The sequence below is a fragment of the Apaloderma vittatum genome, unplaced genomic scaffold (assembly GCF_000703405.1).
Source record: "Apaloderma vittatum isolate BGI_N311 unplaced genomic scaffold, ASM70340v1 scaffold10061, whole genome shotgun sequence".
In the NCBI taxonomy this organism is placed as follows: domain Eukaryota; kingdom Metazoa; phylum Chordata; class Aves; order Trogoniformes; family Trogonidae; genus Apaloderma; species Apaloderma vittatum.
In genome coordinates this window covers 14,448-38,152 of record NW_009699616.1, presented here as the reverse complement: position 1 = coordinate 38,152, position 23,705 = coordinate 14,448, and the positions used below count along the sequence as shown (strand labels likewise).

Below are 23,705 nucleotides of genomic sequence, written 5' to 3'. Positions count from 1 at the left end.
AGCTAAAGCCAAGGGCACTGAGGCTCCAGATCCAGCGGTGCTCTCTCCGGAGGGTGATGAGCCACCCGCAATTGCCGGGCAGTGCCCCCTAAGCGAGGACAAGCTTCCCAGGAGTGGGATTTTTTCTGACTTTTCAAAGAACATGTTGAAGCAGAGTAACTCGCCAGCAATTGGGTGGTGACTTGGACTGCGATGCTTTTGGCATTCTACATCAAACTGCAGCTGAAAACAAAATCCCTGCCTATCAGCCGAGGTCAGTCTGTAATGTCTGGGCTGCCAAATGTACTTGTTTGAGCTAAACAGAACCAGTGACTTCTCAGCTCAGTCTCTTCTAAGAGGCTGCACTTTCTGAAGTCAGCAGCATGTCTGTGCACACAGCGTGTGCTACTGGCAGTGATAACACCTGATGTTTGCAGTCACTGCCTGGGACTGGGCTGCAGGAAGGCTCTTGCTGATGCTTTCTCCTGCAGTGACCATGGGCACTGCTGGAACTTGGGTGCCACGCTGGGGTTGCCAGGAAGTAAGAGGTTACACCTTTACGGAGTAACTGAAAGGACAGGTGACCAACAAGAGTACTCCATTCTACATACATCATTTTCAGTATAAAGCTGAGGGATCATTTTTTCCTTTTTCTACTTCCTTCTTCAACGGCCGGCATCCAAGGAGGACTCTATCCCATCTCCTGCCTTTGATCCCCATTCTGAGTTTCTGAATCCAGCTCCTGTATCCAGTTCACCTCTGCCACTGAGCCTGGGACTCCCTGGTGCCTGCATGCTCTGCAGCATCAGTGGGCATTGCTATTGGAGCAAGGGGGAGTTGAGTTCAGCATCAGTTTTGTACATATTTGTATACAGTTCACTATTTCCTTATTAGTACTGTAACTGTTTTATTAAAGCTGTTATAGTTTTCTTTTCCAATCCATGAACCTGTCTGTCTTATTCTCTGTTGCTTCCCATTTTGGAGAAGGAGTGGATTAGAGAGAATCTGTCAGCCTTTAGTGGCCGGCCCAGCACTAACCCTCAGCAAATAAATTGGTGCCCAATGCGGAGCACGAACCCTACAGGGCACCAAGTCATACTTGAATTATTAGCACTGTCACTGCCCTGGTAGCATATCTTCATTTTTCTTTTGTGAGTTTGAAGCCAGTGGCCCACTGTCTGGAGACAAGTGTAGAAAAAGGTGCATGTTCCTCAGGAGAAGTGGGAATGAATTGAAGACACCAGAATTTCACTGCTTTGTTTTCCTCTTTGCAAAGTGAGGCAGTTAAGGAGGAATTTGCCTCCTAACCCACAGGTCAGCTGGGAAACTGGGAGAGACAAGTCCCAGCTAAAAGAGCCTACCAGCTGGCAAAGGTCTGGGAGGGACAGCTAACATTCAGTCCCAAGGACGTGCTGCTTTGGCAGGAAAGGCACATTGACGTGCCTGTGGGCAAACCAAAGTGTCAGGTGCCTCTGGTGCAAAAACAATGTATGCACTCACTATACATACTATACAGAGATATTCCCCACATTACACTTGCACTGGGCATGCAACTGCTTCTTGGCTAAAAAGCTAATTATCAACAAGCTCCTGCTCTTTCATTTTGGGAAGCGTGATTGTATATACACACACACTTCTTCAGTAGGATTGAAAAGATCCTTGATTTCATCAGCAGCAGGTGCAGCCCCTCAGAGGAAAACAGCCCAAGTCACCCCGTACTCAAATCAGAACGTGCAGTAAAACACCTTTTTGCACAAATGTAAATGAAATTTGTCAGATAATGCTGAAATAAGCACGGTGAAGCTGCAATCTTATAGAAGGTGCTTCCTGTAGGTGTCAGTGGGAAGATAAATACCCTGTATGTTTCCTTCTATATTTATGTAAAATATTTTGTAAAGGAAGGTTGCCAGCAGCATTTCTATCTTCTGTTCTGCTCCAATAGCTGAAGCTCAAGTTTATTGGAGTTGATGAAATTGCAAGTTTCTCAGTGCTGAACATCTCTCATCTTTTCCACATCAGGCTATAATTTATAAGAGGAAGGTGCAGGATGCTAATGATTTATTTATTCAGTATAAAAGCTAATTAAATCTTTTGAATAATGATATGAAAACAAATGAACCATCTTAATTAATGCATATAAACAGTAATGTGATTTGGTTGTTTGGTTTCTAGGCATGCTATTGGCATTTAAGTAACATTTGCATGTTTCTAAGAAGTTGCTTGAGTAGGTATGTATCTCTGTACAACTTGGTGAGTTCTATCTAATTTTGCTGCGTAGATTAATGCGTTTTAACTTAATGAGTAGCTGGTTCTCCTTCATATCTATCTGCTGTTCAAACAATTCCAACCGCGAAGCTGAGATCAGAGAGCATTTTAATCTCCTTCCTTCCTTACTGACCCTAACCCTGAAAGGCTGCAACGGATTTCAAAAGTACTAAAGACTACTGAAACTTCTTGTGCCTTTTTCAGTGGAAATAGGGAAATCAAAAGGCAGACAAACAGCTGAGCTCTGGAAGGCAGCATATCACCAGCTGTGTAGGAATGTAAGAAGACACTATGCTACACCGATGGTAACATTACTCAGTATTACAAAAAAAAAATTGCAAGCAATTTTACAATTAACAAGCTATTTTATGGCACTTAAGACAGGACCAGTCAGTTCTAGGAGATAAAACCACATGTAATTCCTACAGGCCTGCCGTTTTCCTTCTCTGGAAAAACTTCGGCAAAATGCAAAGTGTAAATTCTTTCCATTCTTGCCTACTGCAAGAGGCTGTTAGTCATTACAGAGTGGGCTCTTAAATTATTCAGAATTTCTATATGTTTTTTGTTGGTTTTATGTGCTTATAGAAGAATGTATCAGATTGGAGAACATGCAGTACTTTTTCATGTTATTTTGAGGATGAAATTCAAATAAGGAATATTTACTTTAAATTCTGCATATTCTAAATGCTAAAGCTGAGCTTACAGAGTAACAGCTAAACCTAATTTAGATGTGTCAATAGCAATGTTATAGCTTTATCCTCCTCATCTTGAATTAATTAATACTAATGCAAAAGACTGAACTATGAGCCTAGAAAAACTAGAAGTCTCAGAGCTAAGCCTCATAACAATATTATGTTACAGGTGGGAAATGAAGTATCTGGATTAATCCTTTTGTCTCATCTTAAAAAGCAACTCCTTCCAAAGAAATCAATAAAATACTCCTCTTGCAAGACTTCCCACATGTGACTTCAGTCAATTTGTCCTTCTCAGTGTACGTGATAACTTCTTTGAAGTGCACCACAGTAAGTCAGTGAATTGACAGCCTTACAAAGAGTAAACCCAGAAGAATTGCTAACATTAGTTCTGAATACTATGGCTGTTGCCTTTTTTTCTCCTGACAAACATACTAATAGAAGTCTTGAAATCATGTGTATCTAAGTAATAATTAAAATAAAAAATCCCACAAACCAAACCTGCATCTTTTGTGCTTAATTTCAGAACCAGGAATAATGTTTAGGTATTTACCAAGAGCCTAAGGATGTTCTAACAAAAGGAGAAAGGTCAGAGTTTGGCTTACTTCCAGCCCAAACGGGACCAGGTAAACAAACCTACGTAGAAACTTGCATTTACCTGCCACCTCACATAATTTCTTTTCCCCAGGCACAAGCAGAGAGACAGCTGACAAGTTTTCAAAAGTAGAAGCACCTGGAAGACATGATTTTATGATGGGCTCAAACAAGACCAGATGGCTTTGGACAGTTGGGGAAATAGTGTGATAGATCTGTGAAACAGTCACCCAGTGGTCAAAAAAAAGGCTGTAAGACACAAGGAAAGTATGTGTAGATTTCACAGCCACAAAGACTTCACCTGGCACACTCAGACTTTACAGATAGCTTTAAATAATGTGAAGTATTACTTCAAGTATCTCTCACCAGAACGTTTTAAACATTCTAAACCACATTTTTCAGTGAAAGCTATTATCAGCACAACATAAACAACTGCTTACAAAGTCAAAGCATAACAAACAAATGTTGTACCCATTTAATTCAAGTTTGCGTTTTATGTTTATTTGCACAACACAAATCATTAAACAAACAACCTATTTCAGTTTCCACTGCAGACTTTTAGGTACTATTTTCAGTTGCTTTGGCTTGTCTATTACTGGCACCGTCCATATACCAGCCTTACTCTCTGGTGTTTGTCCTTCACACACCACCATGGACTACACCTTTGTGGCATAGATGTAGCTATCATAACCAATCAGAACAAGTAGCCTATTTTGTGCAGAATATTTAATACAAAATGGAAGCTTGAGGTCTTTTTACAACCTTGCTGGCATGTGAAATGGTGTGTGCTTCCAAAAATAACCCAAACAAACCATTAAAGTCACCATCTTCTGAACAAACAGTGAAACACCGAGTCCTGTACACAGGTATCACCACCAGGTACTGACTATAAGAACACTTTTGCCTAGAAAACACCAAATAAATACAAGCGATATATGCAACATAAGCTGTTGTCAGCTACTTCCTCTAAATCACATCTATGAAAATACAAATGGGCACATTGTGAATTTTTAAAGAGTAAAGTGCTTTCAATACCAAACAAGTGAATGAATCTAGTCGCGTACCAGAGGCAAATATATATCCATTTCGGACAAAACAGTCTCCATGCAATTAGTCAGCAGCAATCCCCTACATTCATTTATAACAATAAAGTAGTGTATATTACTTCAGTCACAAAGGGTTTCAAGACAGGATACAGTGTGTATACTTAGAAAACTTGACCAGTGCTCCACACAAGCATACACTTTAAGCATTGCTACAGAAAGGTGGTTTTGTTGGTTTTGATCTTTAAGAAGCCAAACCTTTGGTAATGTAAATGCAGTGTACACTGAAGATACCACTGAACGAATGTGAGAACTCATTATACAGCTGACAGGAATGGGAAGAAGAAAAAATCAAAAGCGAATTTAATGGCCTTATGCACTGTGCTCCTCCAATCATGCTCTATTTTCACATGCCTCCCTGCAGGTAAGAGTTTAGACATGCAATTCAAGCAAGTGATTGCTTTCAGTTCAAAGACAGGCCATTTACTGCCAAGCCGACCCTCCAGAATCGTGCTGAATTCAATTATACTCCCTTGCCTCAAGTTCAACAGCACTTTTTTAAACTCATTGCTTGCCTTCAGCACGATATCTTTGGTTATATCATCCTCCTCTATAGGCTTGGTTCCGTTTTTGCTACTGAAAGGCATGCCCACAGTTATTTCAAATTTGTACCTATCAAACATCTTCATGTGGCAGTTGTGCTTTGTCAAATACTTGAGACGACACAGCTCTTCTTCCTCCAGTGTAATGTTTTTGGGGTCACAAAGAGGGTAGGCTTCACCATACAAGCATCTCATCCAATCGCCAATAAAAAGCGGAAGCATGTTTATTGCAGATTCTGCACTGTTGTCGATTTCTGTCACACGCACGTATTTGAACCGCCCAGTCCACGTCACCCTGTGTCCTTCCAGGTGACTACACAAAATTTGCGTACGTGCCATGTTTGTCTCCTTCCACGACCGGGGCCCGCAGAGGAAAGCGTACTGATTCCATGTCAAGGTAGAGTTGTAAACTTTCATTCCCTCTGATCGATACACATAGAACCAACAGAACAGCACGACAGCTGTAATCCACACCAGAATGAGCTTCACAATCGAGCTTCGCGTGAGGGATTTAACCACTTCAACTACAGAGAAGTTAACCTTTGCCCACCATCGGAAGCGCCAAGGAACAGCACATAAAACCAGAGTCACTACAATTTTCATGAGCTCTAGAGACACAAACCACTTAATGAAATGAATAAGACACATCAACGCAATACCCACACCCAGCACTGGGAGTGCAAAGAGAAACAAAAAATAACCGATCGATGCACGAACTAGCCCAATGCCAGAGGACTCCCGCAGGATTACCACAGAGAGCTCACACCACATAAAGCAGACCAGATACGGGACCAGGTAGCAGTAGGTGCCTTTAAAATTCCGTAGCTGCGCCATTCTAAAGAAAAGATAGAACAAGTACAAAAACAGAAGGCATGGGATGCTTACATTTATCACAAAGAAGTGGCCCACAGGAACAGTAAAGAAGGTTTTACCCAGAAATTTCAAGTAGCCAAAGTTCCCAGGTAATACCTGCAGGAGGGATAAGCAACCTGCTGCTATCTCAGTTACTAATGCTCTTCGTGTGTAAGGTTCTGCACTCGTGCTTAAACTCATGTAACTTGTCACCGTGAAGAAAACTGAGATGGTAGCTAACTCTGAGCATGGTATACAGTCTTTGCTTGCTATAGGGAAGCTAAAAATGACAAAGAATACTGAAAGTAAAAAATAAATATATGGCTCTAAGTGATTCCATCCAAAGTTCACCTCAGCTTGCTCAACGTCTAGGTTTGGTTCAAAACGAAGCAGTAAGTCAGTCAAAGCACGGAAGTTTTCCCAAGCCTTACTGTCCTGAAAAACTTTCAGTGTGCAAATCACCATAGAAATGAAGGACAAATAGAATATGACTAATGGAATAATGAAGGCAAAAAAATCAATTGTCAGATTACTGATGATGAAGAAAAAAATGAGAGCATTAATATGGTGTGTTGGAACAATGGTAGACAGCCAATGCATTCCCGCCTTTGATGCAAGATCTATAAGATATTCTTTAATTTCCATAATGGCATGAAGCGGGTATTTTACAACCTGGAAAGAGAGAAAGAAGCATTTTATGAGCAGTTTTGTATCTTTACATCACAGAAATTCTTAGCGGAAGCAGTGGCAGTCAGTTGTCTAACCTCAGCCGACGTAAGAAAATTTGTATTTCATACGCATGTTGCCAATAAAATGAGATTACTTTGTCTGAGATGATTAGCTCTATTTTGATTAATTCAGTCAGATGAAGCTCAGAGGCGATTTTGATTTCAGGAGAGATGTATTTCATTACCTTTGACACATATAATTAAATGGCTTCCTAGTCAAATATTCTGCTCTGCCAGCTTCACACTGAAGATAAACTACACGGCTGCACTCCTCTACCATCTTATGTCATTACTTGAGCTGTGAATACTGTAGTTTAAAAGCATTTAATTTTTCCACTGTTCTGCAAAGGATTATGCTATACATTCTGATATACAGGAAGGAGTGCATATGATTCATATGCACTTAAAGAAAGTCTTTACAGCCGTGGTTTACCTTTAAAACAATTCTTCTCAAGCATCTAGCGATGCAGCTGTCAAAATCTGGTTTGGAAGCAGCAGAAATATCTTTCACTGTAATTACTACACATTGCGGGATTCTTTTTACCTCCACAACAGTAAAGGCACAGGATCTTAACACTTTACCTGTCTGAAGTGGCATTTCCCAGCACAGTCACCCAACAGAAAAACTGCTGGATTGAATCCTTTCCCTTTGACCAACCACACACTTCATGCAGGATCAATAAAAAGGCACATGTTTTTTCAAATACATGTTCAAATATTGTATCTGCACGTTAGATGCTGCAAATAATCCTATTCTGCCATAAAAAGATAGGTTTTATGTTTGTCCAGAACTTAGGCTTTTATATTAATTAGTTCAAGAGAAAGGCCAAGAATGCTTCAGCAAAGATCTATGCCTTGTGATGAAATGGGGCAACACGCACAATGACTTGGGCATAAGCTTATTTATTAGCAAATCTGTCCCTGTTCTTTTTAAATGCACCTCTTCCAGAATACTAGTTACTCAGAGATACCTCTCACCAGCCCATCCTTTTATTTTTCACCTCTACCATATGATAATGGACAACAGTTATGACAACAGATAACAACAGTTACAAGAACTCTTACATCAGCAGTGGAAACCCCCTACCTTGCTTGAATTTTATATCACTATTAGATGCACCTTATTTTCCTTTCTCCTTTCACTGTCTAAAGAAGTACTGGTACAGAAAACCACTAACAGCAAGTTCCACCATTCTTGACTTCCTTCATAAAAGAAATTTTTCACACCTCAAGACTATGGATAACTTTGCCTACCTGCTTGCTCCTGTTTAAATAAGAAAAAGATATGAAGCATGAAATAACATCTATAATAAAAATACAACAATTATGATAGGGATATTTAAATCCCTACTAAGATGCAATGAAGGTAGATTGCCCTCTTCCAGGGAAAACCATTATCCCTTTCTCTTAAAGATATGACTCATATAGATCAAACTGTAACCATATACATAAAGTCAAATCCGAAGAGAAATTATAGCTACAATTCTTGTACTTATCCATACAGGCTAAAAATCAGCTTTGAGCATCAAGTGCAAGTCACCTCTTGTCTGAAACGAGTAAATTAAGAGCCTGTCAACAGGACCTGTTCAGTATTGTCGTGTTACCTTCAGTCGCAGGGGTAACTCTTCAGGACTCTTCCCTGCCAGTTCATCATCTTCCTCTTCCTGCATAATCAGGTTAGATGGAATGATTCCCTTCGCATACTTCTTGGTAATTTCAACAAAGTCATCCAAAGCAATAAACTTTTTAGCTGCAAGATAAAATGAAGATTTTGTGCAAATAGTATCAGCACAACACTGTACTGATTATGAGTTTGAATAAAGAAGTTGTGCATGTCCCCTCCCTGGAAGTCTTCAAGGCCAGGCTGGACGGGGCTTTGAGCAACCTGGTCTACTGAGACGTGTTCCTGCCCATAAGAGGGTGGGAACTAGATGATCTTGAAGGTCCCTTCCAACCCAAAGCATTCTATGATTCTATGATTAATTTTCTTTCCTGATACTAAAGCTGATTTACTCTGGGCTTCAAAAACTGAATTACTGATAATACAGGCTTACCTTGCGACTTGTCCTGAGATCTGTGCTCTAAACAACACGCTGCTCGTGCCAGCAATATGTGACTACTCTAAATCTTGTCAGAGCAGGTAAGTTTACTATAATGGTAAGTAGAAGAACAGAGCTAGTGAATGTAGCTTATCTGCAAGTATTCCAAGGACAAAAAAGACTAGTGGATTAGGTCACACCGTTCTAAGTTACAAGCTTTGGTAACTGCTTGAAAGAAATCTTTCATTAGCAGCCACACTGAAAAGCAAGAGTTGTACAGGAACAGTAATGAATTATCTGTACATTATTAACTGAAAAACTGACTTATTTGGCATTTAACAGCCATTTTTCTGAGTTCAGGAGTTACAGACATATAATTATGGGAAATGTCCAATTATTCACACCTACAACACTAAATACAGTTTACTTCCAATATTAATTGAATATGCTACATGGCTATACAAAAGGCTTACCACAAACCATATCAACTGTGACATAAAACAGATAGCCAGCACCAAAGTATACTTGTACAGAGAGACAAAATTTATCACTCTGCCCTGGAAGATCCTTATCCACTCCTCTGAGTAAAAGGAGGCAAGAGGTTACTTCTGAAAACTCCAGGGATGTTGCAAGACAGAAAATAATTTATAAACTACTTCAAACTCTTTTCACAGCCAATTCCTTACATTAGCATGGATTAGCTAGTTTCTATGGTAGACAGGCTTGATGCTGTTTGTAAAGGAAGATAATTAGCCATAACTCTTTTCCATACACTAGAGCAAATGACACTACTGTAGAAATGAAAGACTTATGAATTACAACAATCTGTAACACACCTCCTACACAGTAAGCTTAGCTAGTCAGCTGATACAAAGATATGAAAGCCGGCCTGCTTAATAGTAGTTTTAGATTTTAAAGAGACAGAAAACTGAAATGCTTCACTAAATTTAAAATCAGAGGATCACAGAATGTCAAGGGTTGGAAGGGACCTCAAAAGATCATCTAGTCCAGCCCTCCTGCCAGTGAGCAGATGTGGCTAGAACCTCACAAAAGTTCTTTAATGGCACATTTACAGGACCACGGGGCATCCTGAGAAGAAGGAGTTACCAACTTACTATATATAGATGGCCTATCAAATGTGATGCCACTTATCACACAACAACTGTCCATTGACAATGTCAGCTCTAATCTTCTGTTTATACCTCCCATCAAGGATAGCCCAGATCCGATATCTGCAAACACCTATCTGGCATATAAATTATCTTCCAAGTTTTGGCTATGCATTAAAACTGAAGGAAGAAACTTCTGCTGGCAAGATAAATGCAGAAACTCAGTGGATCTGAGAAGTAAATCCTGGAGAGTAACAGCTGTCTTACCCACGAAAAGATAAAAGTTCTCTAGAGAAGAGGTAACAGTTTAACTCTTACTTTAAATGTCTGATGAAAACTTTTTGTTTTAAGTGTTATTAGTATTATCACCCAAGTGTTTCTTAAATTGATACAAAAAGCACATGTTGTAGATTCTATTATTCATAGATTTTTCTTTTCTTCGATTTGGTTATGACAAATTCCCCTGCCTCCCTCATCTGCTGCAGGAAAAGAAAAATATGCACATCAACTTCTGCCTACGCTTACATGTAGGTTCATTTACTTTCCTGTTATTTTATCTGCCATTTAAGCCTCTAAAAAAAATCAAAAAAATGCCAGTTCCCTTTCTGACACTCTTTGAATTACTGAAGAATACAGAAAATTACTTGCTTTGCACTCACGCTCTATCAGCACGTGACAGTTCAGCTAAGGGATGGAAAGAACAGTGGTGTTGTCCCCCAAGTACCAATTCAACACAGCTCCAATGAACCCAGATACACCTGTGTTACCATACAATGACTGGACAATGAAACACAACAGCGATATATAATAATACATATATAGAACTATTTCTCCCATCACCTGCTCCCTTACTCATACACTCAGGCATGCATTTCTCCTCTTTTACTTCTATGAAAGTTAACATACAACTGAAATACTCCATTCTTATTAGGAATGTTGTTTTCAGAAGTCACCTGTATATCGAACGCAATCCTTGAGGGTAAAGGCCAAACTCACCTAATGAAATGTAAATCTCATCTGTCAAGGAGTTTAAACCTGCAAATCCCCAGATCTGGCTCACTAATCCACACATGGGACTTAAGTTACTCATATTCTCAACTATAGATATATTACTAAGTAATATGTTTTACAAAATTAAAAAGTGCTCTTCAAGAACAGACCTATATCGCATGTAACCTACTTCATATGATCAACTGCATTTCAAGAAAGTGACATTTTTCCCACTAATTTAACCTTGTGTTAGATAACGTTCTTGAAAAACTACACATGCTGCACTGTTTATCATTCCTTTTCTCAATTTAATAATTTGATTTTTTTCCTGAAGGCCAAGCAGCATACCAACATTTCTTAGGTACCCAAGGCTAGGGAGAATTTTATTTCAATTTCAACCCTCTACTCTGCCGTAAGTTACAAAACTCACAGATTTGGCATTACAAATGTGACTCTGTGTGTTGAGTGGTTTAATTATCCCCACCACATCAGGTAAGCTGCTCCTAAGTTATGAAAGAAATATCTTGGTGCATCTTTCCTATATCAATTCTTGAACAAATATGAAAAGACAAACATTAATTATAAGGGAATGGCTAACATAAGTAAGGGAAACAGAATGAGGGATCTATCTATATTAAATGGTATTATAACTAATTCCCTTAATCAGAAAGCTTACTACAGTTTAGAACTAAAAAAAAATAAAATAAATCAATGTGATTTTTTTTTTTTATTTTCCTAAATAGACGTGGATGTGCTGAAAGGGCAAGAATTAAAAAAAACCAAATGACATGCAAAGTCTTCTGAGTATACTTATCAATGGCAAGTTGAATGCAACGGTGATGTCTTCTGTGATACCACATGCAGATCAGTTATTTACCTTGCACAGGTAAGGAAATGACACCAGCAGTTCACAACAATTGAAACTTCCGATACATTCTTTCTCTGACAGCACAAAGCTGCTCAGCAAAACAAAACAGAAATCAAAACCACAGGCAAGGACTGAAAGCAGCAGCATGCACTCACATTCACTGCTCACTAATCGCTCCAGCATTCTTCTCTGCTTCTGCACGGACTTTGGGACTGGGCCAGGTTGCTTCTCACCATCTGTTTCAATAAGAGAAGTTTATGTAAAGTCAAAGCAGTCAGAGTGATCAAACAATAACTTCAAGCTGCAATATCTGGAGAACGGTATTTCCTCAAAGTCAGAAAAAAATTAAGCATAAATACAAACAGCTAACAAGTGGCCACACAGCTTTCTATATTCCTATTATTGTATTAGAAAAGGGAACAGCACTGATATAGTTAGCCCATACTGCTGTAATGAGAGAGTGAGCCAGGTGTCTTAAAAACTGTGATTGTAAATTGAAATACCTAGTAAGGTATCATCAGGACAACTGTTTAAGAAAAAAAAAAAAAACACACAACAAAACAACACACAAAAGATACTAGAAAATAAAAGATTTATTTTCCAAGGACAGCAAGCGATACTTTTAATATTTGGTCACTTGAATGAGTGCTTAACTGAATCACAACCTACAGCAAAAGCTTACAGGGTCTTTATAAATTAACTTTATTGGTCTAGAGAGCACAGTTATTAAAAGAGAGTTAGAGCTGTTAACATTTTTTCTTAAGCAGATCATACATACACTGTTATCTCATGCCTGATTGTTTATAAAGCCCTTAGGTATTCAGCCTGTAAGCCTGCATTTTATCAACACCATAAATCAATTAATGAACAAACCTTCATTGTCAACTTGCCCAACATTTTCCAGTAGTTCAGAAACTGCTAATTGCTTCTTCTTTTTGGGGTTTAGTTTCCAATACATGACTAAGGCAGCTTTCCTCACAGCTCTCTCCAAGTCAGTCTCTGATGATAAATTTTTCACTTCTTGCTCATTCTCCGAAGTGATGCCTCAAGAAAAGAAAAATACATTACATACTATTATCCCACACTCATGCAGAAATGATAGATTTGACTACTATTTATTTTTCTCAGTTTAGTCTGAAACTTCTCAAGTTTCATTCACATCTTGGCCACTTCAGTAAATTACAGAAATGCCTTTCTGTGTCCATTGCTCATCAAAATCTAATGACATTGCTTAAGTACTTCAAAGACTGTGCAAGACACACATTATCCATAAGCCTTGATTGAACTTTGGAAGTGCAGCAATTCAGGCAAAAGGTGGCGTGGATATGCCTGGGTGGCAAGTAAAAGGCAGCAAGAATTCTTTAAAAAAAAATGCTGTGGTGTGGGGTTTGGTGTTTTTTTGGTTTTTTTTTTTGTATTTAAGAGTTCAGATAGTTGGCAGATGAGAGGAGACCATTCCAAGTGTGGGAAGCAGCATGAAGGAAGATTTGAATCTTTGAGTGGGAAAAGACAGTGAAAAAAACCAATTAGGAGAGAGGTTGGAGAGGGGCAAAAGAATGAAACAACAGCAGATATGTAGGTGGTGTCTGATTATATGTGACTTCCACAGACAAAGAAAAGAAGCTTCAATGAAAGTAAGGGAGGGGAAGAACAAGTATGAATTCCATTAAGGAATTCAAGCAAACAATTAATATCCATGCTTATATGAGCAGTTATCAGTAATCAACGCTTTTAAAATTACCTATCTGAACATGCTGCCATCTACTCCTTACAAAATTTTGTCATGAGCATTCCCATTGTATTTTAACCCCTTTTTTATAGTGTTGAAACAAATACTGTATTACTTCAGATAAAGTGGGAAGCAGAGAACCCATACCTCTTCTGTCTGCCAGGCACCTACGCAACAGTTTGACAGCTTCTCTTCGACCTTGCTTAGCAGCAAGGATGAACCAGTCAACCGCACTACAATTGTTAAGTTCTTCATCCTCCTCTTCTGCTAATCTTAAGAAGTGTTTCCCCACCTAGAATTAAGTAGGCAACAGAATTCCTTCAATTACTGAAATATACCCTCTGTCTCTGTCTCTCTCCTCCCACCCCCTGGAACTCAGATAGAGTTAATAAAGAGAATAAATTCTCTTTGAACAAAAAGTCAAAACACTAGCTCCTAGCACTAAAGAACATAACTGTAAGTCGATCTTCTGCAGGGAAAGATCAGTTCCAGAACAAGAAGCAAGAAGGACTCTCAACACACTCGGTGAGGGCAATGAATTAGGTGCCACTGGTCTGCAGGCACCTAGCAGGATCAGGTATAGCTCCTGCTGTAAAAAGTTTTCTTGAATTCTAAATTTTCTTGAATTCTTTTCCTCCTATAACCCAGTGCCAGTGACATTCAGAAATTCAGATGATGTTATTTGCAAAGGGCCTTAACATGGAAGAAGGCTTCAGCAGTGAAATCCCTGACTCGTGGCAGTTTAGCCGCTGAAGGTCCAAGCAAACTCACAGTTGGTTAGCGAATAGAATAAAACTAATACTGCTTAAGCATCAAGGAAATTGAATGAAATAGCCTGTAGAAATCATCCTATTCAGGATTATGGAAATTACCAAGCAGTTACCTCTATTACTGTTTTACAGATAAGAAAAAGACACCACCTTTTTATTTCCTTCAATAAAACTGAAATATATGACAACATACTAGTAAATATATTTATGCAATAGCATGAAACACTTCTGCTTGTCATAGCACAAGGCAATGAAAGACTAAATGCTAGAAAGTAGCAAAAACCACTGGACATTTTGTGTGCATGCCCAGAGAATATGGGCAATGCTTTTGCTTGGCTCACCATACTCCCTCTCTCCCTACTGTTACTTTAGTTACGTTCTAGGAGTAATGTATTACCTTCAGAGTACAGCTCCATAAATCCACAGTGTTACCTGCTGAAAAAAACTCCTTTTTGACAGTTTCTCTGAAACTTTGCCTTTGGTATTATCACTAAAGGTGACTAAAGAAATACCTTTGAAAGATTAATAATTCGCATTATTCCCATGTAGATTAAACACTTGTACAACTTAAAAAGGATATTTTTATTCCATTAAAGGTTGGGTCTCCAGCCTTTCAACTGCTTTCATACACCTAAATGAGTGCTCCAACGTCTTCTACAGAGATAGTTACTGGCTAGACATCACAATGATTATACCCACAGCATACACAGTGAAGCTACCCAAAACTATACAGAAATAAGAAAAAAAAAAATGGACTAAGTAATCCAAAAGCTAGACCTGCACATTGATTAGAAAGTCATGCCAGAGTTCAACAGGCAGTGCACAGGTACAGGACCACACCAGGAAGAGACTACATGAAATGGCTTAGAAAAAATAATAATAAAAAAAAATTTAAAATTCAGCAATTGCCTGGTAGTTTATGACCCAACTGCTCATGTACCTTCAGCTATTTATTTCAGAAAGGAATTGCTAAAATAAGTTGCATGGTAAATAACAGCCTCTGACAAGAACAGATGTTTCTTGAGTGTGTTTATATTTATAGCAATTGAGATTTTTAGCAAAGCTACTAGAGTAGTAGCACTTAAGGACACAGCTCTTAAGTTCATAAGGATCTCTCAGACATAGAAACTCCTATTGGATCACAAACTAGCAGATTTCCAAATTAGTCACGCTGCACAAGTAAAGCGACAGCATAACCCCTGCTTTTGAAAGAAGTGGTTTTTTGGCTTGCCTGTAGGTTTTCCTTTTTATTGTTTGGCATTTGTTTACTTGTTTTGTTGTCTGGGGTTTGGAGCAGGGGGGAGGCTGGAGAGGGGTTTAGTGGTTTTTTTTGGTGATTTTTTTTTAAGTTCAGCCGTAAGAGTTAGTCATCTACCACCTCAAAAAACAACCACCACCAAACAACCCTACAGAACACATCCCAAAATCTGAGCAACCAGAAAAAAACCCCAAACACACCTCCAAGTCCCATAACAAACATCAAGGCTTTCCACAAAATACTACTGGAAGGTCTACCAACTCTCTCTGAATAAGCCTTGTGCAACAGCCACCTTCACTGTCACAGCAAAGCTCCTCCATGGAACCACCTGAAGACAACAACAAAGCTCTGGCCCACAGCAATCAAAGGAGGAAAAACTGCTGGGAGGAGGTGCAAACCTCAGATTTGTCACTTAGGCTCTCAGGGATTCTCTTTACCACGAGCTAAGAAGTCAGAGCTGGTAACGGATTAACACAGATCTTCATGCTGTCCTTCTCCAAAGGTTGGGCTCACCTGTGGGTTTCGCTAACTGAGGTGGTCATCTCAAGCGTTCCTCCTGCAGAGATCCTCTGGTTAAAGACACAGAGCTGCCTCTTCTCCGTTACAGAATCCCAGCTGTGGGTGTCTCATTTACATAATTACTGTACAGTTACTTCTCAGTAAAGAATCTACACAAAGCTACAGTAATACAGACTGACAGCCACTCTGAGTGCATTTATTTCCATAGTCATCGCAGGGTTATTTTTGAATAAACTCACAGCAATAAGTACAAAACCCAGTGAACCGAGCATTTTTTTTGTGTTTGACTTTGTAATTATTAGCACACAGCACAACAATGCCATTGCAGCTTCTTACTTGCACGCCTACAAAGGCAAGAATTAAAACCAAATTTTTCTAACTGATTCCAAAGGGACATACGTAACAATAGAGAAGAAATATGTTTTTAGGGTTTTAAAAGCTAAAAGTTAATTCCTTCTCCACAAGTGATTGCATAGAAAAGAAACAACTGTATTTGGAGTTCCTTTTCAGGTAGTCAATTCACCCTGAATGCCTATCAAAGCAAAATTGTATGCTGGAAATCTTTATGACATGAATCCTACTATTGTGTGGGAATAGAAAGTGTACACAGTTAAAGAGCTAAAAGGAAGGGAGTGAAGGTGGAATGAATTGGGAAAGATAAAAAAAATATTAATTGCATAGATACAGATGCACGTATCATAGGCTTTGATTACATAAGATACTTCTTACTCAATGGGAAGTTATATCCTGAAAGAATATTTATGCTATTTGCTTACTTTTGTGTGGAGTAACAGAGCCAAAATGTGGATTTTACAGCAGTGTTTGCCTCAAGGCTAAAGCTTCATCCTCCTCAAGACCACAGCTGTTTCAAAAGGTGAGGAATTTGTTACCATCTGGTGTTACAACTGCAAGGACAGCCTGCCCTTCAAACTCATTCAGATAGAGTAGGTAACCAGCCTGGCGTTGCCATATTATTTTTAATAGCTTTAAAAGAATTTCTTTCCCATGCCCACCTTTTATTTTTACTTGTAAAAAGACTGGCAATCCTTAGGAAAAACCTCAAACCACCAACAAGCATGCAAGAGACCATAACCATTCCCTTTTGCCATCAAAGCTGAGGCTGGAGAAGAATGCTCGAGTAAAATGCTAACTAATTTAAATACAAAGTCCTTCTAAATAATTTTAAGCTATTTATACTAGACCAATACAGCAGACAATGGAATGCAGCAGAAAGCCAGTACAATTTTTCTAAAACCGAAGAGACACTGAAAGCACTAACGCATACAGTAACAGAATTGTCATTATTAATTCAATTAGATCTGCCATTACACAACTAAGCATAGCTAATTCTAACAAACAAGGAGGGGCTTCTTTTCTAAAATAGGCTATTTCAACAGAGAAATTGTATAAAAGCAGAACATCAGTCAGCCTCTGCTCCTTTTAAAGCACCTCAGTGGCAGTTCATTCTGCAAGAGTGCAGCCTAAGAGTCCTGGTATCCTGCAAATAGTGCAGTGCTGAACCAACAGCATTTAACAGTCCCGACCTGCACCTCTCCATACCAACTCTTTGGCACATGATTTAGAAAAGAAAAAAATAAAAAAAAGCACAAATGCAGTTCTGTACCTTCTCCATGCTCTCAGACTACCCTCCCCATTTTCATATGTATCTTAAAGGCTTACTCAACAGTTGGACCTCAATCCAATAACACTTCCAAGCAAGCAGCATTTTTCAAGACAGAGGAACCATCTGGTATCACCTTTCTTTGAATAGTTTAAGATCAAAGCAGATACGGTTCAACGAAAGAAGCAGTAACAGTTCTACAGCAGGCAGCGGCTATTTTGGGAACTAAGAGCAAACAAGACAGGACAAAGAGCACATAAAATTACCTCCGTTTGTGCTTTTGGTTCTCCAGCTTTGGCCCGCTCAAGCAGTTCCTCAAATAGCACTTCAGGTTCTTCCTTCATGCCCTCTATAAATTAATTTGGTAAAGAAAAGTGTTTATTAGCAATATTTGAAATTACTTTATAAATCCTTCCTATATGTGGTTGATGAATTAAAGGATCATACCTAAAAAAATCCAACATGAGATTTTTTGCAAGAATAGTGAAAATTAACTCATTACAACATCTACGCTCCATCTCAGTGTTGTACATGAGCATATTTACCATTAATTGTTTGGTACCTGCCACAGGGCAACACATACATCACTTCCACAGAATTTCTCAATAGAATATTCATTACAATAAATACAAGCACATGTGGGACACGTAGTATATACCAGCTTTTGTACTACTACTGTTCTTATTCTTGATTTTCACCTGGCAGTCTCTTTAATAATGGAGCCTTTTCAAGAATTTTGAAAGATTAACCAGCTTTTAAAACATTCCCGGGACATTTGAGAGCTCAGCTCCTCAGTCCCTGGAGCACACAGAAACTAACAATGACTACACCTTATAAACCTCACTTTTGTGTGTCTAGCTCCATATTGACATGTATTTTTTTTTTTCTCCCTTCCTATATACAGTATGCATACAGACTTAATAGCATCATATTGGTCCACCAGTTAACCATAAAGAAAAAATCTTGATAGCTTTATCTGACATCCAGTGTTTGCAAACAATGTCATGCTGCATGAGACTTGATGAATGAAGAATAAGTTTAGTGGAAAAGCTGAGGAAGGCTAGAACTGCTAGTTTTTATGATATGACTTCTCAGAAATTAGTTTGAAATAGTTTTAAAGAGAAAAACCAACAGAACTTGTATGCTTTACATTGGATAAGCATTAAGGAAGGACAATAGACCACCGATTCAGTACAACAGCCTCATCAGACCACCTGAAAGAGCAGAGAGAAAGGAAGATCCAAACTCAAGAGTAAGTGCCGAAGTTTGACCCGTACGTACCACAGTATCTCACAAGATCACCAAACACACGGTGACTCTTCATAGCTTCAGATTTGTGGGCACAAACAGCAGAAGAACATGTGGTTAGGAAGCAGTTTCCAAACATAGGAAACCGACAGAGAAGCTTTCTGGCATCCACTCACAGGTTTCAGCCTCTCCCTAACCTGGGCAGAAGCTGGTAAGCAGCTCCACTACCTGAGGTGCTATTCAGGATCAGCTCTTTTTCAAAAGGTGGGAGGAAGGAAGAAATAAACCCCACTCCCAATAATCTCTTGAAGAACAGAGCTACTTACATTCTTTAACATTCCTGGTACTGGGACTGTTTCCAAACAAGAACAGGCTACAAGCCAATACTTTCATTAAAATGGATGCATTTTAACAAGAGTAAACCATGAAGTAAGTTTTCTCCTTCACCATTCCACAGTTTTGTCTGCCAAGCTTTACTTGGAAATATACAAATGCCAGATTATAACATGTTGTCTGCCTAAACAAGGCACATAATGAAAACTAATTTTCATTTAGTACTGGGTCTTTTCAGAAAGCTGTAAAAATATTATTGTATAACAGGCAAACAGCGTCGCAGCAAAATTAACTACTTAATCTCCTTGCTCTCAACCAACAGGACTGAACTCTAAACAAGACAGAAGCTGTTCTCCAGATGGCACCGCTCACACCAACAGACATCACTCGAGCTTTCTGCTTATAATAAACAAGAAGTTAGAGGAAAGAGCATACTGTCTGAAAGAAATAATATTCACCCGTCTACCCTACCCAAATGAAAAAGCTGGGTGACACAGTACTCTTTTTCTTCCTTTTTTCGATGCAAAATAAGTTCATGAATGTGAAATTTCTGCAACAAGTCTTGGCTATGGATTTTTTATTTTTTTTTTTTTAATTTTTTCTCTTCAGGGTTTTCTACATACTGAGATGAGACTGCCACAAATATTTCCGTGACACTCTGGATAGGAGTCACCAGTCGGAGGCTAGTGTTCAATAATTAACTGGAATTTACACACGGGTATATGAAAGCAAACTATAGAAAGCAGATGCTAAACCGATATAAGCCCTAGTAAGAAGAGCAGTTCTCTGGCAGCTTACAGTCACCACACCTAGGAGCATGATATGGCTCTGATCCCTTCCATCTCTTGCTCAGATCAATGCACGTTAGACAAGAACACACTTACCGCAATAGGAAGCAGTAGAGCATTCCCATTTTACTTCTTCAGCACCAGAATACAGTTACTTTACTGTCATCGCATTGTGGATTAAAATGAAAATAACGCTCTTTGTGAAGATGGTAAAAAGAAAAATCAAAAACGTGCAGCCTCATGCTCCAACTATCACCTGCACTGAGAAAAGAAAATAAAACATGCTGGTACTGCAGGGCAAACTTGTTGAAATGTTTGCTCTCGCAGAGCTGGCTGCCAGAGGAAAGACATGCTTTCTATCATTATTTTCGACCTACTGTCCTGTATCTCCCGCCTGGTTATTACTTCTGTGTACCCTCACATGTGACCTATTAATATAATTTTAATTAACTATCTTTTATTTATGTCTGTGGGTTGGTCCTGTAGTCACAGGGCAAAGGCAGAAGAGCAGGTTGTGGAGTGTTTTGGAGATCAAATTTAGAATGGCTTTAGCAGCATAGCGTTCCCGTAAGTGGCAATACTGCTTAAAGTACAAACAAGAGGATAAGTAAAAGACAGCGGATGAATGACTTAAATTCTATGACTGCCATATGAGTTTACTTTGTCTTAAGGTATTTAGGTCAGTGTCTCAAGGTAAAAGGTCCAAAACACAGCTGAAGTATGTTTTGGAACAAGGATGGACAACACATACTTTCTTTCAACTGAGCTCAACATTAGAACAAATATAACGTAAGAGTAAATGCACCCACCATAAAAATATAAAAAGTGGTGATCTGTAACTTATCGCCCTTGTTCTTAACTGTGTTTTTAGTCAGAAAATATCTTGATGTGTATTCCTCCCACATAAGAGTACTGCAATGGAAATGCTGTCAGTGGAAGCTTTTATTTTCCAGCTTTGCTAAAAAATCATGTCTATTTAATGTCAAAATTTACTGCCTTGAATATAAAAGTTTCCAGAAGGGAGGAACACTCATCTCGCAGTACTTCATGCATCTTTTATGACAATTAAAATAGACTTCATGAGCTGTTGTGTGTCAGGTGAATTTATATAAGCCAATGAAATCTATCAGTTATTCAAGGTTCACAAGCACTGCAGTCATTCAACTGCAAGCAGGCAAGTGAAAGCATCCAAGTTTTAGATATCATGTATCATACATGTAAGAAACAAATCAAGATAGGACCACAACACAGAAGGGTGGTAAGTACTTCACATTTGGCTGTAATTCTGACCCTGCCAAGACCCTGTGCAAATCTCAGTTCATCACCAGGCTGCTCTGTGGTTCAGTTCCTAATTTACGAACAAGTTAATTCTGCCCTCACACAGAGAGGGGTCACCCACACAGATTATTCAGTGGGTTTTTGAACAATCACATTATTAATAAAATTTAAAGTTTTATTTTTATTATTCTGTGTGATTAAGTCTTAAGCTTAAGATATGAAATGATACTCTATCCTTTAATTTTCTTTGTTCCATTAAAAAAAAAAAAGTGAGGAGACAAGAAAATATTTGCAATCTGCAAAGGATGAAGCAGATGTATTTCTGAGTCTGATGAGTTTATGTTCTCTTTCTACAGAAAGCATTTAAACAGCTGAAGGCCTATGGTAATATCCACATTTGAGATTTAGGCTTTTCATTTAACAGGTTAAAGCCATCAAGCAAATTGTACTTTATTAAAGCAATTATTAAAAAAGACTCAATACAATGAAATTGATATAAGCTAGTATGCATTTCACAGTCTTATATAACATTTACAAGAGTACGCTAAAGCTGAGTATTATTAGCAGATAGGCTTCAATGATGCTATCAAAATATTACTAGAGTCATTTCTGTTTATTAGTAAAAAGTATGTTTTCCAACTCCAGAAAAATACTCAGAATACATTAGTCTAAACACAGATGTTTGTAAAAGGTTGTAGTCAGGCTAATTGAAACTAATGACTACTATTTACTTTTTTAAACTTCATACATTACTTCACATATTGACTATAGGAATTCTAAAGTATTTAAAGGTACATAAGCGATAAGGCTTACATATAAGGAAAGATTTTTTAAGTTATATTCATAAACATGGAGTGGATCATACACACCCAAGCACCACATAAAACCACCACAATTTTTTAAGTGCTTTTTTAAGTGGTAGGAATCATTTAAATTCCTTAAAAAAAAAAAAAATTTTAAAATCTAGAAGTTATTTAATGCAAAAAAAAAAAAGTCAATAGAGTGCATACTGAATAATAAAAATGTTTGTTGATTTACCGTCCTACCAACATAAACATATTAAAGCTCCCAGCAGAGCAGATCTACCCAGAAAAACGAAGTTTTAGTATTTTGCCTGCTTTTATCACCCCTTGGCCAGGGGCACAGACCTCCTTATTCTCAGGTCACTACAGCACCCAAATTCTCCAGATAAAACGAGGAAAAAGACTATGAACAAGGGATACCAAAACCAAAAACTTGTATTTTAAAGGGTCACAATTTCTCATGCCTTTTGAGCCTGAGACCTTATTTGTTCACCCAGGCACTAGGGGCCAGCCACAAGACAGTTACCATTCACAAGAGACCAATTTTTACACAAATACAAGCTGGGCACTTCCAAGTGCTTTGAACAGTGGAAACCTAATGAGAACAGGATAAAATGAGAACTGAAAGCAGTTTCCCAGACAGGAAGCAATAATGAAGACAAAGAATTCATTGCAAATATGCAAGTTTAAAGGAATTACAGGTTTTACATGTGAAAGTTAAAGCTGCATGGAAGCTCTGCCAAACAAAAGTTAACGCATTAAGCAACACCCACACTACGTATGAAGGAAACCTGTTTGGCACACACACTGGATTTGATCATAACTACAAGCATTCATTTGGGCTCAGAAAATAAAGTGACAGGAACATGCAGAAGAAGGAGGGAAAAAAAAACAACCCACAACCCTACAATATGTGTTGGAAAGAACAAAGAATCTGGGATGACAAGATACAAAACAAGATTTCTGGACTGGCCTTCCCATCTTATTAGCACAGCAAGTGTTCATGAAGTAACTGAAGAGTCAGCTACCAAGCTGGCCCAGCAAAGTGAGACAAACAACAGTAAGTTGTCAATCTCACAACTATCTTGCAAATTTTAGTTTAGTTTTTGGTTTTTTTAAACACAGGATTTTAAATGCAGTTTCCTCGATCTTTTGAATAAAGGTGATTAAGACACACAGAGAAAAATCAGAGCAGAAGGCCAGAAAGCAGCAATAATGACCTCAACTACCTCCCAGAAAGTATCACAATCAAGAATGATATGAGAGTAAGATTTCAGATATATTTAATAAATAACTTCATGAGGTAGCCAGTCAGAGAAACCAAAACACAGAAAACAATTTTTGCTTCTAACTGAACAATGCACACAACCCAGTTTAAGAGTCTGGTGAGTCACTTTTACAAAAGAAAGTTAGATTTAGTACACCAACAGGAGTTTCAGAAGTAAAAAAACCCCCAAAAACACAAAACACCAACAACTTTTACACTCCTATTTAAAAGCAAAGTCAGACTGAAAAAAAAATAATAAAAAAGGGGAAAGATATTTCTTAGAAATAAGAATGCACACTGTAAAGCTAAGGTCATGTTATAACAGAGAAA

At 38.4% G+C, this 23,705-nt stretch overlaps 1 protein-coding gene across 1 annotated transcript in view; it reads right to left on the bottom strand.

Moving 5' to 3' along the window:
* Nucleotides 1–4,890: 4,890 nt before the first annotated feature.
* The window catches only part of WFS1 (Wolfram syndrome 1 (wolframin)), a 31,706-nt gene continuing 12,891 nt past the window's right edge, over nucleotides 4,891–23,705 (bottom strand). The window contains exons 2-7 of the mRNA XM_009878459.1: nucleotides 17,925–18,007; nucleotides 13,638–13,782; nucleotides 12,635–12,805; nucleotides 11,917–11,997; nucleotides 8,360–8,505; nucleotides 4,891–6,699 (exon numbers count right to left, since the gene is read on the bottom strand). Of these exons, the coding sequence (XP_009876761.1) occupies nucleotides 4,891–6,699; nucleotides 8,360–8,505; nucleotides 11,917–11,997; nucleotides 12,635–12,805; nucleotides 13,638–13,782; nucleotides 17,925–18,007 (2,435 nt within the window). The remainder of the gene's footprint in view (nucleotides 6,700–8,359; nucleotides 8,506–11,916; nucleotides 11,998–12,634; nucleotides 12,806–13,637; nucleotides 13,783–17,924; nucleotides 18,008–23,705) is intronic.